The 17,957-nt window shown below is 44.8% G+C and overlaps 1 protein-coding gene across 2 annotated transcripts; it reads right to left on the minus strand.

The window, feature by feature from the left end:
* Nucleotides 1-3,813: 3,813 nt before the first annotated feature.
* LOC131720996 (zona pellucida sperm-binding protein 2-like) lies at nt 3,814-16,833 on the minus strand. Of its 2 annotated transcripts, XM_059013726.1 has the most exons (23): nt 16,694-16,833; nt 16,487-16,542; nt 16,081-16,170; nt 15,147-15,271; nt 14,642-14,785; nt 14,300-14,377; nt 13,683-13,853; nt 13,045-13,141; nt 12,356-12,579; nt 11,920-12,073; nt 11,538-11,746; nt 10,935-11,052; nt 10,441-10,643; nt 9,890-10,007; nt 8,897-9,066; nt 8,381-8,478; nt 7,438-7,571; nt 7,056-7,106; nt 6,366-6,549; nt 5,478-5,604; nt 5,170-5,257; nt 4,779-4,877; nt 3,844-3,964 (listed from the first exon to the last, which is right to left on the minus strand). In XM_059013726.1, the coding sequence occupies exons 1-23, from the start codon at nt 16,714-16,716 to the stop codon at nt 3,852-3,854; spliced, it is 2,874 nt and encodes a 957-aa protein (XP_058869709.1). In that variant the 5' UTR covers nt 16,717-16,833; the 3' UTR covers nt 3,844-3,851. The 2 variants fall into 2 exon arrangements, with proteins under 2 accessions (XP_058869708.1, XP_058869709.1); XM_059013725.1 differs by lacking the exons at nt 15,147-15,271; nt 16,081-16,170; nt 16,487-16,542; nt 16,694-16,833 and having other exon boundaries at nt 3,814-3,958; nt 14,642-14,808.
* Between the last annotated feature and the right edge of the window lie 1,124 nt (nt 16,834-17,957).

Raw genomic sequence — 17,957 nt, forward strand, 5'->3', positions numbered from 1 at the left:
AAGATAATAAAGGATCGCAAGCACACGCCCACACATGCTTCGAGAACCGAATTCAAGACAGGAAGGTTTATTATTCAATACTTGTCGTTAGGGTGTGTTCTATATCTGAACTCAGTATTGTAGTAATATCATATTTAATATTGTTTACTGTAAACTACACTACATTTAAATATTAAGCTTGCTTTGCAACTCTATAGTGCCCTGTAACACCTTGGATAAAGGCATCTGCCAAATAAATAATATTAACTGGTAGATCTTTACCTCAGACTCCAGCTGACCATTGAGAAGGGTCACTGTTTCCTCCCAGGCTATTATATATAGCGGATTTTTCTGTATTTAAAAATGATACAAGATACCGCCTGAAAGATAAAGAAAGCCGTTTCACTTTCACGTTCACATGTGTTTTAAATTCTGCTCAGTATTTGAGCAGGACTTTGTTTTACTTCTAAAGAATATTAATTCCACACGAAGCGAATTTTGCACATGTGATGAGTCGCGTGCTGTATAGGGATGCATTTTCTGGCTGGTAGTCTGACTAATAAAAATCTGTTCAGTGGCATGTTGCGCTTTGTGCAAAGGGGAGCCTTTGTGACGTCTGTTTATGTAAACGACGCTGTGTCCCGGGTTTGGGATCCCAGTGAAAGTGAATGACATATGGCAGTTTAACCCCACGATGGAGCACTGCAAGTGAGCATCGTAACCACTATGTAAAAAACAAACACACACACACACACAAAATAACTTGGTTATGGCGCTTTGAACTTGATGTCAAAATCAACAACTGCCGTGCTTCACCCAAACAAACAGTGACATTGAAAGAGTTGAGAAATTACTTTTCAAACCTTGATTAGCACCTCTTTCATGTCTGCAAATAAATTATAAATATCCCCTATCCATTACAGCAAGTGCATCGGCTCTGTTTAGATTGCATATGCAAGTGGCCGTCGTTGTTGAAAAGATGAAAGTGCTGCAGGTAGTATTTCAGCACCCTGACTTTCCACTTAACCTTCTCCTTGATCTTTTCAAAACCTCTTCTCCTGTTTCTATCTAAACCATTATCTCAGGGTCATTAACGCTACTTTGTGCTTCAGGTGCAGAAGGTATTTGAATGCAGCAGTGTGGAGTAGTGGTTAGGGCTCTGGACTCTTGACCGGAGGGTCGTGGGTTCAATCCCCAGTGGGGGGACACTGCTGTTGTACCCTTGAACAAGGTACTTTACCTAGATTGCTCCAGTAAAAACCCAACTGTATAAATGGGTAATTGTATGTAAAAATAATGTGATATATGTATAATGTGATACCCTGTAACAATTGTAAGTTGCCCTGGATAAGGGCGTCTGCTAAGAAATAAATAATAATAATGCACGCATAAGCATGGGGTGCTGCGCGCTGGATGCAGGTGCAGGTGGGACTCTCAGTGCACCCGATACGCATTATATACGATTGATGTAACTATCACTATTTAATCATATCCTGATGTAACTATCACTATTATCTGCTGTATTATTGAATTGTGGTTTGTCACACTTGTACTTTGCTTGAACAAAAGTTATTGTATTTCTTGCTCTTATTGTATTACTTGTAACACATGAAATGTATTTGCTTACGATTGTAAGTCGCCCTGGATAAGGGCGTCTGCTAAGAAATAAATAATAATAATAATAATAATAATAATAATAATGCCAGCGTCAGTGACACTGTCGCTGGAGGTGAAAAGCGCTCAGTGCCTCCTGGCGCTGGTGTATCACACCTGTAACATGTTAAACCAGCGCTCAGTGCTGCACCGCCGCGGACCAGCAGCCCATTGCAAGCTACAAGCCAATATAGAAAGTGTCACATAACAAGTGTTCGTGTGGTGTTTCAGCTTGCTGAAATCATCTTCTTTAGAAACTTTATTTTTTATTTTTGATGGCGCACATTGTAAGTGATAATCTGGAAGACGAGACTCCCTTTTCAAAGCGCGTGGAACCAACAAATCAGCAGAGACTGTGCTTCCGGCAGCTTTAAACCAATTAAATTGTTACAAAAAAAAACCAAAACCATTATTCTATAGTCCATTCATTTTAATTCCGTACATGGTCTTGTTGTACTAGTGCTACAATATACACTGCCTTTTTTTCTTTCTATATTTACCCGAAACCTCGCTTAATATAATTTTAGGAAATGACATGTCAGCACTGTGCTTGCATCCAGAGCCTGTCTGCCGATGAAAGAATTGTGGGATATGTGGGATCAGGCATAGAAGCAAAAGTATATTTCTGAGGTTTTAAAACGATATTTCCCACAATTCTTTTCAACGTCCTGTCCCTGCCTATTGGCTGTGCGTCGCAGAGCAAGCAGGGGCGGCACATTCAAATTTCAAACTGTACAGACAGACACGGAGCATTTCGCTTATTTGTTTTAAGTTACTAACTGTCTCTGTTGAACTGAATACTGTTTTGTTTTAGCAGTATTTTTATTTTCGTCGGCAGACGCGCTCTGGATGCAAGCACAGTGCTGACATGTCATTTCCTAAAATTATATTAAGCGAGGTTTCGGGTAAATATAGAAAGAAAAAAGGCAGTGTATATTGTAGCACTAGTACAACAAGACCATGTACGGAATTAAAATTAATGGACTATAGAATAGACTTTTTTGTAACAATTTAATTGGTTTAAAAACCAACAATTATCCATAAACTAATGTTCACAGAAAATAAATATAAAAAGAGAATTTTGACAAAAGCTGCCGGAAGCACTGTCGCTGCTGATTGCTTGTTTCTACGCGCTTTGAAAAGGGAGTCTCGTCTTCCAGATTATCAGCAGATATTCTGTGTGCTTTTGAAGGCGTGGGTTTCCATGACAACTTTCTTGTTGAAGGCTGTCAAAAGAGGAGGAGCGGGTGGGTGGATAAATGTGGCTGGGGTCTGTGAAGACAGCTGAACAAGAAAAAGGAGGTGGACATTGACTTATTTTAGCAACTTATTTCTCTTGCTGTACGACGGTTAAAAAAAAAAAAAAAAAAAAACCACACACACTTATTTCACTTGAGTTGGAATCTATTAAACGTAGAATAGCTGTTTTTGCAGATTTAGTTTTGCACATAAAATATCTGCTGTATAGAGTCATTGGCAGGTCGCTGCCTTTTTTTTTTTTTTTTTTTTTTTTAAACTTTGTGCGAGGAACTACCGTTCCTCTCAATCTAGATTTGAACACGCAAGACTCAGGGTGGTGCAGTACTGGGGCTACCAGACATCCCATGAAAACTGTCCCAGTCAAACTTGGAAATCGTTTTACAGGGAGGAGGGTATAAAATGGGCAGCCTAGCCAAGCTTACTCTGAAATCACTGGGATCCAGCAAAACCTGCCATCAGCTCCTAGGAACAGGATGAGCAGATTGACCTCATTTGCAAGTTAGGTTTCTGTAGATCTCATACCTTGCATGCAGAATTGGAGATTTAAAGATGTGCGCCATTCCCTTAAATTAGACCCATTAAGTTTACTGAACCTGATCATTCAGATTCCAACTGGATACTCATTTACACCACACCCAGCTGCAATGCGTCAATTTGAATAGAGACCACATGCTAGTACCCTTTACCCCTTTAAGGGGAAGGGACAGGTGTCCCGTAATAATGATGCTAACTTTGAAAGGAGGTGCACATAGCAGCTTGGGTTTAAAAGTGTAGACAAGTTGGGTCGAGTTGTCAGTTTCCTCCTCGGGATCAGAGTTGCTCTCAATGTATTTTAAGAAACCGTTTGAACAAAGCACTCTATTCCTTGTGTACCTTCAGGGTCCAAGTGTGTGAAAAGCAAGCAATGGGAGGACACGAGACTCAAATATGAAGATCTTTATTAGATTAGAGCAAGTTTATCATCTTCTGGATCTGACAGCAAGAGCAACAAGAAAGGCGAGCAGAACTCCAAGGAGAGCGGCCACCACGCCCAGCACCGGCACGAAGAGGGACAGGGGGGAGGAGTCTGAAACTGAACAAGACAGAGTGAGCACTAGGACCCAGGGGGGAGCCACAAGACACACAGTCAGCATTGCCTAGCAACTCAGATGCCCTACACAAATTACCATGGAGTTCCTGAAAGTACAACTGAACACCATATGTATTAGTGAATTAACATTGTAAAAATCATGTCTTCAGAACCAGAAATAGTTTTGACTCAAACTGCTGTGCCCTTAATTTAAGGCAGTCAAGTCTGATGTGCCCGTAAATCAGACCAGTAAAGTGTCATGCTGGCTACAAAACAAATACTGATGAGGAATCACAGGAATGGAAAGGACTCCCAATCCAGAACACTTTGATCCATTCCTGGTTTCACTAGTAGTTTAGTAAGACACACCTGAGCTTGTTACCTATACACCGTCTGATCAAGCTTCTAATAAAACTGCTTCAAAATAATCCTGGTGCTCCATTACCACCGTCTAGTGGGATAGGACTGCAAATACTAGAAGCCATGGACAATTATTTAGCAGGACACTTAACCAAAGCAACCTGGAGCCTAGGGGGTGAACTGTGCATCAACTGCTGCAACCCTCGATGATGGGACCTCCGTTTCACGTCTCATCCTAAAGGATGGAGCATGAGCAGGTAAAAATGACTTGCTCAGGGTCAGAGTCCGTGGCTGTGCCGGGCTTTGAACCTCCTGGTGTGAAGTCCCTTTAGAACACAAAGCCTCCCATACTGAAGTGTTTTAGTGATTTCACTCCTATTGGGTACTCCACAGCATCAAATCCAGATTGAAAATTCAATGACTAGGATATCCAACAGAAGTCTCTCAAAAGTCTCACCTGCTGTTTTAAGGTCCACAACTCCTCCTTCTGGTACCAATTGGACTGGCCCGGCAGAAGCATAGCCTCGGATCTGGCTGTACCGATCAACACTACGGGCTGAGAGAAAAACCACACACAAAAGCTTGAGACCAGTAATCCAAGGTACAGACATGAGAATGTCAGCTCCGAGGTTTGATTTTAGAAATCGGATGTTCTTTGGAGTCACTATACTGTAACCAATGTTCATGTTTGGATTCGTTTACTTCAATTTTAAAATTTCAGCCTATCCACCTCAATTGCAGCTCTACCTACAAGCACGGCAAGCAGAAAGGATTTAAACTCGCAGAATATATATAAAATAAATAAATAAAAAAACCTCCAGCTTGTATTCAGGACTGCCAGTGCTTACCAGATCTCTTTTCTCCAGGTACACAAGTCTTATTGCAGGTATCCTCCAGGTTAGGATCACAAACTACAGCCATGCAATGGAAATACACCTGGGGAGGAGGAGGAGAGGAGGGAGAGGCAGCTCTTGGAGCAGAGGAACAGGAACACACTGCCACACGGTCTGAAGTTCATAGTGAATTAATACCTTTCCTATTGCTTGCTGTTACTGAAGTTTAATAAAAGCATTCATATTAACTGACCAATTGCATGGAGTGAATTGTTCTGGGTGATCACAGAATCAGAGGAGACCCTTCATGCAGGGTCACTAACCTGTCTCCAGAAGGCAGGGTCCTTGCTAGACTGCTGTGCCTGGACCTCAAGCCTCTGGAGGTGGGGGGAGGTCCTGGCTGGCACTGGGTGGAACAGAGTCCTGTAGGAATCTCCAGTGACCAGGCAGCTGCAGAGAGGAACACAGTCACTGCAAGCCTGCATTGGAAGCACAGCTGAATGGACTGCACTAGCAGAGAGGGCAAGAGGCAGCAAACAGTTTAAAAGCACAAGGGCAGAGTTAAGAGGGGAGCAAGTGAAGACACATGTAGACTATAGACCAGTGGATATTAAAACCCAATAGGGGCCATTCCTCTTTACAGACAGTTCATGCAAATGTGTGCAAGTCAGTTGCACTGTACAAATGCAAGCAAGGCAATTTCACTTTGAGGAGGAGGAGGCTCCACTCATTCCCACAGGAATCCCAATGCAGACAGCTGTGAGCTTACAGTCCTGGGCAAGACTGAACCTCAGGAGGAAACTTACAATACATCTGCAAGGATGCAAATAAGACTCCTATTGCTTAGCAGTGCCACCCATTCCAGGTGAAGAGCTCCATTAGTCACAGTATGTATAGGCAACAAGCTCAGGTACATCTTAAACTCATAACACAGCTGAACTGGTTATTTTACACTGTGGCTAAAATCAAGCCTGTAACATCTAGAATGGGTTAAACTGCTATGCAATTGGAGTCTGATTCCCATCCCTGCATCTCCCAGTAGAGAGTGTCTCAACGCAGTGTGGAAGAGCATTACCATCAATTGGCAGAGAAGGGCAAGTGGGAGAAAGGCAGCTTTCCTTGCTGTGACGTTAAGGTTTCATTCAATATCTATCATGTTATAAAAAAGGAATGGCATGAGCCCAGAGTATCTGCACAGCCCACCCCCTCACCCATCAGTGACCAGGTCCCATTGAGGGCTGGCGTCCAGTTCAGGGGTCAGTGTGGCCCAGCAGTCCTGCAGGAGGAGGCGGTCAGCCAGGCTGTGGGGGTTCAGGAGCTCAACCTGCAGGAACAGGGGCCCCAGCAGAGACTGGGACACAGGGAACGCAGAGTAGAACTGGGAGTAGCTCACATCTGCAGGCAGAGAAAAAAAAGGTCATCTTCTGCCATGCTTGTAAAGCTCTGGAGTCATTACAGGTAGAGCTACCATTGCTGGCTGTTAACTATTGTACAGAAACTTCAGTGAGCCTTTACATTCACAGAATTAGCTACAAACTACTGCACCCTGTTTTGAGAACAGTCAAGTTACACGTGTTCCCTTAAATCTGACATTTCATGCTGGCTAGAAACTCAACGTTGAAGTTAAAAACGGATTCAGGGCTTCAGCCTATAAATTGACACGTCATAAAAGCATCCAAAGGACTATTTTTGCAGATTTGTTACATTTACTCCTGCAGTTAAACTGGAGTCAGAATTAAAGAAATACAGTGGCCTGTCCTCAAACAGCACATAATGGGTTAACCTATCAATCTACAGGTGTGATCAATCAATAATCTATTAAAGCCCCTAGTTTGGATTGTGTTACTCTGGTAGTGTGGACAGGGGAGCGCGTACGAAGAGTTTAATTCAGGCTGTCCTACCTCTAGCAAGACGGGCTTTCAGATTCAAGACATCTCTGCTTCTCTTGTCACCTAGAAGAGGAACAAATAAAGCAACATCCATTCAATGCCACAGCTGCAAGCAAGTCCATACGGTATTTGACCAGAACCGTACAGGATTAGTACACTGGCAATTCAATATTTCATAATGATTTTATAAATGACCCCCCCTCCTGATACAAGCAAATGCCACAGGATGCACAGACAGCCACCGCCAGTAAACCAGCTTTTTAAAAGTGCCATTGTAAATGGAAACAAGGACAGCTTATTCTGGTTTTGAAGTGTTGATGCATGGATTTATTTAATAAATCCTAAAGGCAGAGCACACCCAACAACGGTAGATTAAGCCACGCCCCCCACCTACCACTGTAGTAAGCAGACTTGAGCTGCAGGGTCCCCTCTCCTTTAGCAGTGAAGGATCCAGGGGCTGGAACCAGCTTCCTCTCAGCAAAGATCTTCCTGGAGTCACTCACTGGGTACCGGCAACGGATAGTCAGCCTACAAAGAGGGTGTTGACAGCGCTGGGACAAAGTATACAGACACAGGAGGCCGGCCTATCCAAGCTCATCCGGTTTCTAGTAGCCGACTGATCTCAGAACTTCAAGCTGGGTCTTGCAAGGAACCAACCGACTCTGCCTCAACATAAGGTAACCCTAGGCAGCCCATTCCATCCCCTCACTGCTGTGTGTCTCCTTCCCGCTTAGTTCATCTCCACTTCACTGCCTCCTAAATTTTAAAACTTCAAGCATCCATTCACACAATAAGTAATCTACAGCCAAAGCTCTGCATAACCTAGAATTTCAGGTTTGAAAATTAAATTGATCATGGAAAGTGAAACTACACCACACTGCAAGTCTACTGGAAGCCACAGTAGTAAAGTATTCCCCGTTCGATTTCAGAAGGTCACATTTTTTCAATTGGTCAGTTTGCAGCAATTTAGTTGAACAAATCTACAGTACCATGTAGTCTGCCATGCCCAAAACATATGACAATACTCCCTTAACTCTCCATTTTGACCCTTTAAATTTCACAGCTGCAGAGGTTTGTTGCACATTATTCTTTATTGCATTGGACAGTCATAACATACATTAGTTTAGCTGGACATGAAGCTAAACCACTACAAGTTACTTGTTAAGTATATGGACAGCAGTATTCAATATGTTATCATAACAAGCAGGATTCATTTGACTATGAAGCTAGAGGAGTTCATTTTATAAGGAGAGGCTACTTTGCCAGAGCTGTAGTGTTGCACATCTTGTTTAACACTCCGGGGCTCCTTGCATAACCCTGATCCCTCCTCCACTCACCTGTACTCAGAATCCCTGGTGATGACGGGAGCATTGGCTGGGAACAGCTCCCGACTATAGATGACTTCATTCTCATAGACCAGGTAGTTATTATCAATCTGAAAACATAGCAGCCAGGTAAATCAAGCCAACTAGTAAGTATGTAAACATGAACTTGCACCAATAGAACAGATGAGCAGAGTCTTCAAAGACAAAAGCAATTGCAAACATGCATGGTGAACAGAGCTATTTAATCCAGCTTCTTCCAACATATTACACAGCTCATTAATGGGAGTCCCCCACTCAAATTTCCATAGAAACAGACCCATCTAGACCAGGGCTGCTCAACCCCTGGGAATTGGGATCCCAGGGTCATTTGGTTTTCGTTCCAATGAACGTCTAAATAACTAAACCAATGAAGACCCAACTTCTAGAACCAATAGAAAACCACCAGATGCTTCAGCACTGCAATAGGAGGCAAGTGCCATCTGATATGTCCCAAGATTGAGGAATAGCATTCAGAGATAAGCCCATCACCTTGCTCCTGGTTCCACAGGTGTTGACCCGGAAAGTGAACAGGGCCCGGTCTGAGGTAGCCTCCGTGGGCCTGCAGTTCTGATCCAGCAGGGTGGTCCTGGCAAGATTCACGGGCGGTACAGGAGCCATGGGGACCACCAGCACTGACATCACTCCATTAGGCATGCACACTGGAGCAGAGAACAAAGCATGCAGACTTCACCCATTAACAATGGAATCTTAGAAATTCAGAACACGGGCTGCATGTCTGCAACTGGATATTGCAGATTTATTCAATTCCTAGTTTTGGCTACAAGCTGCTGCTTTCTGTTAAGGGCAGACAGGTTAAATGTGCCCATAACCAGAGCAGTCAAATTTCATGCCAGCTATGAAGCACAAAAAATAAAAAAAAATAAAAAAAAAAAAAAAAAAACACACCACTGAGCTTCACAGTGGGTAGGAAAGAACAAAAATGGTTTCTAATTTTATATTCATGTGTCAGATTTGGAGAATTAGTTACAATTAGACACAACTAGCGGTTACAGTAACAATGAGAATTAACAGGTAGCTGTTCAAATAGATAGGACAGTAGCCCATCCTCAAATGAAGACAATGGCAGTTCAAGTTCAACCCTCACACTGGTATACCGAAAATCAGGGTAGAATCTACCAGTCCTGGGGTGTCCAGTCAGTCCTGGAGGGCCAATCGACAACAGGCAAAATGAGTCAACTACTTGAAGGTCTGGATTGAGGTTACACTAAATTTTAGAACAAGGTTGGAACAAAGACCAGGAGTGGAAGGGCCAACCTTGGCCACCCCCGATCCAAATTATTTAGCAGATGCTTTTATCCAAAGAGACTTCAGACCAAGATGTGAACTATGCAACTCCAGGGACCTTGGTTTTCCATCTCATCTGAAGGACTAAGCACAAGCTTAAATGACTGTCGGTCACAGCAGGTCAGTGGCTGAACCAGGAACCCCCCGCCCCCCCTTGAAGAGCAAAGCCACCCTTACCCAGCATCTCGTTGGTTGGGAACGGGCAGCGCTGTTCAAACCTGTCCTCCTCCTTCAGGCTCTTCATATCTCGGAGAATCAACACCACTTTACCAATAAGCCCCCTCAGAGTGATATCCTTAGAGAGAAGCATGGAGGAGTCACTTGGACTGTACTTGTAGATCTCCCTCCTCCTACTGTGCACTGGATCTGCCCGACCCAAGCACCACATTCCTGGATCCTCCGCTAATGTACTATTGTTATTGTAGATATAACTTGCGCTTAATATTTAGATAGTCTTGCATTGGAACCCTGCAAGTCACCTTGGATACAGGAGAACAGCAAAACGCTGGCTCTGGCTGACAGCTACTAAACGCCGCATTCTGATCCCAGGAACAAATAGGAATATACGTAGTTGTTGGAGATAGGATGGCTCTAATCCATGAAGGACCTGAAGTTATTAACAAGTAGGGCTAGCTCTTAAACCTCCATTGATACACCCGACCATACAATGGCAGCCACAGCCCTGCTAGTGGGAGTTTGCCAGGCAGATCCAGGACCGAGACTCTTACCTCATAGATGTAGCCAATACTAAAGAGCGGCAACTCCACTCTGATCCTGGGCTGGCTGGTCATGGTGTAGCCTCGGCGAGCCACCAGTTCTGGGGTTAGAGGCTCTTCCCCAATGCAAAGCTCCCACTGGTAGTCCATGTTGCCTGGGGTCACTTCAAACACAATGCTGGTGTTTGTACAAATGCCTTTGACATCAGGATGGACTGGGGAAGGAAGGGAGAGGGAGTCAAGGGCTGGAACCAGTCTACCCCAAGACTGAAGACTGAATGAAACTGCTTGCAGAGGGCAGGCAATGGAACAGCACTGGGCTCAGGAGAATGCAGTTCTGAACAGGGGTTGTTGGCAGTGAAGACACATCTGTAGCTTCAACTAGCCAGACCTCCAACCAGATCCAGAAAACTGCCAAACAAGAACAGTGCATCCAAGTCAAGCACAACCATTATTCTAGTTCAGTTCTACCAACTGGAATTCCCACAGACAGCCACGTTACTTACCAACATCCTGAACGTCACACACGATCGTGGCTGGGTGGAAATAGGGCTCGTTTACAGGGATGATGTTCAAAGTGTAGCTGATGTTCAACAGGTATCGTCTGTAATTATCACCAATGTACTGCAAGAGAAGAGGTATTAACAGGGATGGGCCAACTGCTGTGCAAGTAATTAACCTGACCTTTCCCAAATTATATTACCCCCTCACAGGAGCAACGCCCCACAACAGCCCTGGAGATGTAAAGGTCAGGGGTTGTTGTGCTAACCAGCTGTTTACACCCAGGAGCTCCACCATGGACATCAAGCTATGGGGCCACACTGGAGAATGGACTGTAGGAGTCTGCTTGATGTTACTGGGTGCCTGGCCGGTAAGGGGTGGGGTCAGACTGCCCAACCGCTGGGGGAAATAAGGGCCAATGCTCCTCTAATCAAGGAGTAGCAACTTGGCACAGCCAGGAACCTGCACTCCTGACTAATCCCTCACCAAGGTGAATTACTAAAGAAAATCCTACACAAGACCAGCCTCGGGACTAGACCGCTACAGCCTGCAGATGCATGGCAAAAATTAAAGCCTATGCTTAAAACCAGGCAGGCTTTCACCCTCACCTGCTCCGTGATGAGGGGGTGAGCGAAAGGGACCTTCAGGACAAAATCCTTGGTGCCGTTAGGGTGCTTGACCTCAATGATCTTCACGCCTCTGTTCTCAGCCTCAGGAAGGGTCAGGGGAACCCCGTTGAGGGTCAGGTTTTTCAGCTCCACATCCGGCTTGAAGTTACCAAGGGTCACCGTGAAGCCCTTCTCACTCGGGATGGTGTCTGAGAAAAGACATGGAGAGGTTCAGCAAGAATATACCTGAACAAGGAGAGTTCTGAACCCCAGGACTGGGTGCAGCAGCAGGGCTAGTATCAGTTTCTAACCCTGCTCACACCACTCTGTACTCTCAAAAGGTTACTCCAACAGTGCAAGGCTGTGGTGGGCAGGTACTTACTGTTCACCACATAGGGGGTCTCAGGGAGGTAGGGGGAGCGGACTGGCTTGAAGGAGCGGTGCTGGGTCACCTCCCACAGGTCATCGGCCCATTGGTGCTCCAGAAAGAGGTCAATGGCGTACATCTGGTTGTACTTGTTGTCAATCACATGACTCTGCAAATTTCCAGACATGCAAACACATTAGGGTGACAGACTGCCTCTACTTGGAGACTAGGGGGTGAACTATGCAGCAACTGCAGCAGAGTCACTTCTAATAGTACCTTGTTTGTTTTATGTCTCATCCAAAAAGGACAGAGCACATGGAGGTTAAGTGACTTGCTCTGGGTCACAGCGAGTCAGTGGCAGAGCCAGGAACACCCCCTTGTCTTTAACCACCAAGCCTCCACAGATAGGCATGGAAACCCAACCGGAGGGTCCAGACCCTGGCTATGTTACCTTGCGATATCCTCCCACAGCGCCAAAGGGAATGCTGATTTTCACCGCAGTGCTGTTGACCAGCAGCTGGTATCCCCGGCTAGTAGCAGTGATCTCATCCAGGGGCCTCCCCTCCACTCCCATCTTGATCTGCTTATCCACAAACTTGGTGGGATGCAGGACCAGCGGGGAGAGAAGCCTCGGGGTGACCCAGCTCAGGTAGGTGCCATCGAAGACAGAGGGGTCTAGAGAGAGACAAATTGGTGGTGGGGGGGGGGGGGGGGGGGGAGGAATAGAACCAAATTGATAAACTGGCTATTTATGCAAATGTCACACTACATTTTAGACCACTTCTGTTGGAAACAAAAAAATCAAGAGTATTACAGGTTAGGAGAAACCAACTACATGTAGATATGCCAGTTAAGGCACTAAGTATCCCAAAATGGAGGACAATGGCAGTTAAAGGGTTAATGGGTTATAGAAGAATGAGATTTCCACATGCAGTGCCACCAGGGGTCCAAGTGTTGCTATTGCAGCCAGGTCAGGTCACACATCTACAATGCATGGGACTGATCCATTTAAAGTTCCAAGCTCAGAAAGCTTGCAGACTCCCTTAGCTGTCCTCTAGCACTGCGGTGCGGCTCAGCTCAGGGAATGCTTGCAGACACACTGCTGGCTCTCCTCTAGGATTGCTGTGCTCAGCTACTCACTCTTAGCGCAGGCAGCTGAAGTGTCCACCAATAGCAGCATCCACCTCTGCTTGTAGAACACAGTGGCTCTGATGGCTTCCACCGGGATCCCTGCCACCTGAGGATAGAGGAGAGCATTGGAGCAGAGACCAGGACGAGCCTCGCATCTCACTGGCTCCTCAAGACCCACCCGTTTACACTGCACCTGCAGATCTACCTCTACCATGCATGGACTTCACCTCAGCATCATGTTACTGGATCTTCAGCAAATGCATTACCAGGTCACTGTAGATACAAGTTGTTATCTTAAATCATTGCATCCTAGTTGATACTGTATCAGTAGTATATACACTTACTGTATTCAAATATTAATCATGCATTACAACACTACACTGCCTCAAGACCCGTTAAACCTTGGATAAAGGAAACTGCCAAATAGTAATCTTGGATTCCTACTCAAAAAAAACTTGTTCGATTACATGTTGTTCAATTCTGAAAAACTATTAAAATTGGGCTAGATTTCATTTGGCCTTTCACTAGCAAGCAGATTGGAGCTCTTTTGGCTTTATGTATATTTCTGTAGTGTCCTGGGATGCTTTCACACGGACACTATAAAAATCAAACCAGTTTGGTATTACTGGTATTTTAAAAGTTCTCACCATGACCACCTCTGACTTTGCCATGCCGTAGGGCGATCTGAAGACGACGCGGCTGGTTGTGGAGTTGATGAAGTACCCCTCGGTACGGGCGTCTGCGGCGTTCATGGTTTTAGGGGGCATCCCGGTCTGGTGGAACACGACCTGCCACTCGGACATCACTGCTTCCTGGGCCTGCAGTGCAACACAAAGAAAGCCAGCTGAGAACCAGAGCCATTCAGATAGACAATGGAAAAAGAGGTGCACTTACAGAGCCTGTCCACAAGAGGCAGTGCAAGCTCTACAGAAACAAACACCTACACCAGGAAGTGTCAAACTCCAGTCCGAGGGCCACATGGTCTTCATTCAGACTTAAGCTCTCAATTAACTTGATCTAATTGTGTTCAATTGGATAGGTTTAAAAAGTCTTACAGATGGTGATTTCAAAAGTGCACTTGATTCAAGGTACACTACCTATAAAAACATTGAGACTGGGAAAGTAGTGTTAGTGTCCAATTAAATAAATCAGACCAATTACGAGAGCTTGGGGTGGGACGAAAGCCAGAAGACACTGCTGCCCTCCAGAAACAGAGTTGGACACCCCTGCTCTACACCTCTGTCCCAGTTGAAAGGTCACTCACTATGGAGAGTGCTGCTTCCCAGTCTTCCTTTGCCAGTCCTTCCTGAGCGATAACTGGAACATTTTTCCTGACAGACACCTGGGGCAGGAGGGTGGAGGTTAGAACAGCAGGGATGGGAGCAAGACTCCTGTTGCATAGCAGTGCGAACCATTCCTGGTTTTGCCAAGAGCTTGTTACCTGTATACCGTGGCTTGTCAAGTTCATATTTAAACCTGGAATGGGTGAATCTGCTATGCCCCTAAAAATCACCAGGGTGTGATTAATCCATCAGATGATCAACTGCTCAATAGAAAGCACCCAGATGAAACCCCTAGTTTTAGGGGCAGTGGGTTACCACCCCACCTCCATGTAGTTCTCCTCACAGACGACCTCACGAGGGTTCCAGGGACTCTCAGTGCTGCAGGACAGGGAGAAGGGGTAGACAGTCTCTCTACCCAGAGAGTCCATTCTCACAAAGCGGTACTGGAGAACATACGAGACATCATTCTAGAGAGAACGGAGAAAGAGCGATTCAATACTGGAGAATCCTTCACAAGCGGCACACATGGATAGAAGAACTAGCAAACAGGGCGGTTCATCACCAGGCTGGGGGACAACCCCCATTGCCTTTTAAAAGCTCAAGCCCCTCCACCAAGTCCTTTAAAAATGAACTGGAGACCATTGTTCAACTGCTTTTCATTGGAAGCCAATTTAATTGACCAACAGACAGCAATTGAATGTGTGGCCAATGTGAACGGATTTTAACAAGACTGCCAATTGCAATGGGTCCAGAATTGATGGAATTCATCAACAGCAGGATTTAAATAAAGAAATGGGCACGGTAGTGTTACTGCAGTGCTGTACTCGCCATGCTCTGCACGTGACAGGCCAAGAACGACGCTCTGAAGATCAGGTCCCCGGGGAGGTTGAAGGAATAGGTGAACCCGCACGTCGCTGCGTAGCTGTCATTCAGCGGGTGAATACCGTTTCCATCTGGAGGGAGAGACACGAGAAACATTGCAACACACGTCACCAAGCAACTCCCATAGGGATCGACATAGCTGACTGTACACAGGAGGACAGAACCCAACCCATTCAGTACCAACTTCAAGAAAAACACATTTATGTAGTTTGGGGGGGGGGGGGGGGGGGGGAGGAGGAGAGGAAGAGTCAGGGTTATTCAAAAAAAAAAAAGTTGGATAGGAAAAAAGTTCAATGCACTGAAGGAAAATAGTTATGCAAGAAAATATTTCATTGGATGAACCTTGGATTTTTCTACAGTAACACAATATTCTATTTAAATAGTATTTTATTAAGATGCCTTGTTGTATTCTATGAGCTTCTGGGCTACATGAAGCAAACTACTGATCAAACAAGACAGGAAGGCAAAGTGTTTAAAATAAACATGGTTTAATTAAAAGTAGAAAAAGTGTGACTTGGTATGTAAAACACAAACTGAAAATGCATTTCTAAACAGACAAGAGATTCATTGATCAGGCTGCAGCTAGCCGATATCTGTGTGTATTACTGTTGAATCACGTTTAATTTGAATGGGATTTCCAAGTCCTGATATGCCTCAATTCCCTCCCCCACCACTCCAGCGACGGCAGAGACAATGGCTTAGACCGACACATGAGGTTTACGCGGGACGTTTTGTTACCCAGACGAAATGCTTGCCTTTTTATGGCGGGGTTTATGAAGACCCAGAGTTTACCGGACTCAAAATGCCAAAACGCAGTGGAATGACCCACAACCAGCAACCCTACACGCAGACTGAACAACTTACAAGCGCCTCGACTTACCAATGACGTCGAAGCGGAAGCTGCCGCCGGCAAACCTGCCATTGGTCGACATCCAGAAGTACCGATCCCGACACTCCGTCACGAAGTTACCTGAATTTAGATAATCAGAGTCGCACCTTTATCTAAACACCATTAAATAAAACCACACAATCCAAGAGAACAGTACTGTAACTGACAAAGTGAAAACTAGCTTTCTTTATTAACTACAACGTCTCAGATGCCGAAACATTGTAGCCAACTGATTAGCAGCAGCGCCTGGACTCATTATCTAATGTAACATTGTCAGGCAGCCCAATGTTAGTGTTGATTGAAGTTTGTGAAGCCAGGACACACGGATCACATGAAGCAAAGTGATGATATTATATCGGGGAGGCTACAGGGTGTTCTTCGGGCAATGTTTATCTACCTGACACGTCCTGAGCGACCACGCCAGCAGGCAAAAACACGCACAGCCAGGCAACTCTGCAAATACAAAATAATAATAACGCCATGAACATGGATATGAATTCTTACACATCAGGTACGGTAGTGTGCTGCAGCCAGACCGCTGAAGTGGAGAGCTAGTTCAAATCGACTGCAAATAATAAAATACATAAATAAAAGCTCAGCTCACCCTAAAAGCAGCCAAAACCCCATCTCGATACGATTGCACCGCCGATCAACAAGGACTCCCTGGCGCTCACAACAGAGACACGCCGCTATCCTCGCTTGCTGGGTCGCGGCGCGCCCCGGGGTTTATAAAGCCTCAGAATCGCCTCGCTTCGGCGCACACGCGCCCTGCCGAGCGCACCCGAGTGTGATGACGTCAATGAGTCACCACGTGGTGTCTGAACGCGTGCTGATCGCGTGTCATTAAATGTATAGAGGACCGGGGAAGCTAGCTAATGCTATTATTATTATTATTATTATTATTATTATTATTATGATTATTATTATTATGATTATGATTATTATTATTTCATGGCTGTTTTTAACCAAACAAGTTTAATTCAATGAATCACGCCATTCCGGCTCATGTTCCCTCTTGAGCTGGAAGCGCGCAGTGGCTCTGATTGCTTGATTCATCGCATCTGCCGCTGCTGTCTCCATTGGGCGCCGATCCCAGCTCGATATATTCGGGGGGTTCGTGTTGAAAGATGTCTGTGGTGTGGAGATGTCGTGGTTATGGGTCAGCGTGGAGGACAGGGACACTGGCCCGCACTCTCTTTTTATGGTCTTTATAAAAATACTTTCTTTCGGTTTCAGTTGGTAATCACATAATGTAACGAGTGGTATTTGTCTTGTCAATTAAATGAGGAGCATCTGGAAGTTTCAAACTGAAATGAAAACGTGTTTTTTGTGGAAGTCAGCTGTAGTGTATCGATCGCTGGTAACATTCAAATGTTAGCCTCATTTTTAATGTTAGTGCACATATAACACATGCCAATAATGGTTATTTTATTTATGCCCACTTAGCAGAAATGAAATAACTAAATCTAAATTGAATAAACATAAAACTTTTGAAGAAAGGACCTGTGTTTTCAGCGTCTTCCTGGTTGTTAGGGTGTCCAGCATCTCTCAGATGAGTTTTAAAGAGGCGTGTGTGGTGTTTATTATTATTATTATTATTATTATTATTGCAGCTATACCACTGAATATGTGTTTTCATTTTTGCTTGCACGGATACAAAACCTAAATAAATACTGTATGTAAATATGATATTCTAACAATCGACTTGTACATATAACCTGTGTTTGCTATGACAATACAAACAAAATATCGATGTTCTGTGATCATTTAAAAGCTAAATCCGCCTCCGCAGTAGGATCACAATTATCCTGGTATTTTGGATCAAAGTAATCCTGATCTCCTCTTTAAATTCTGAAAAACCCAATTTT

Source organism: Acipenser ruthenus, chromosome 46 (assembly GCF_902713425.1).
Source record: "Acipenser ruthenus chromosome 46, fAciRut3.2 maternal haplotype, whole genome shotgun sequence".
Taxonomy (NCBI): domain Eukaryota; kingdom Metazoa; phylum Chordata; class Actinopteri; order Acipenseriformes; family Acipenseridae; genus Acipenser; species Acipenser ruthenus.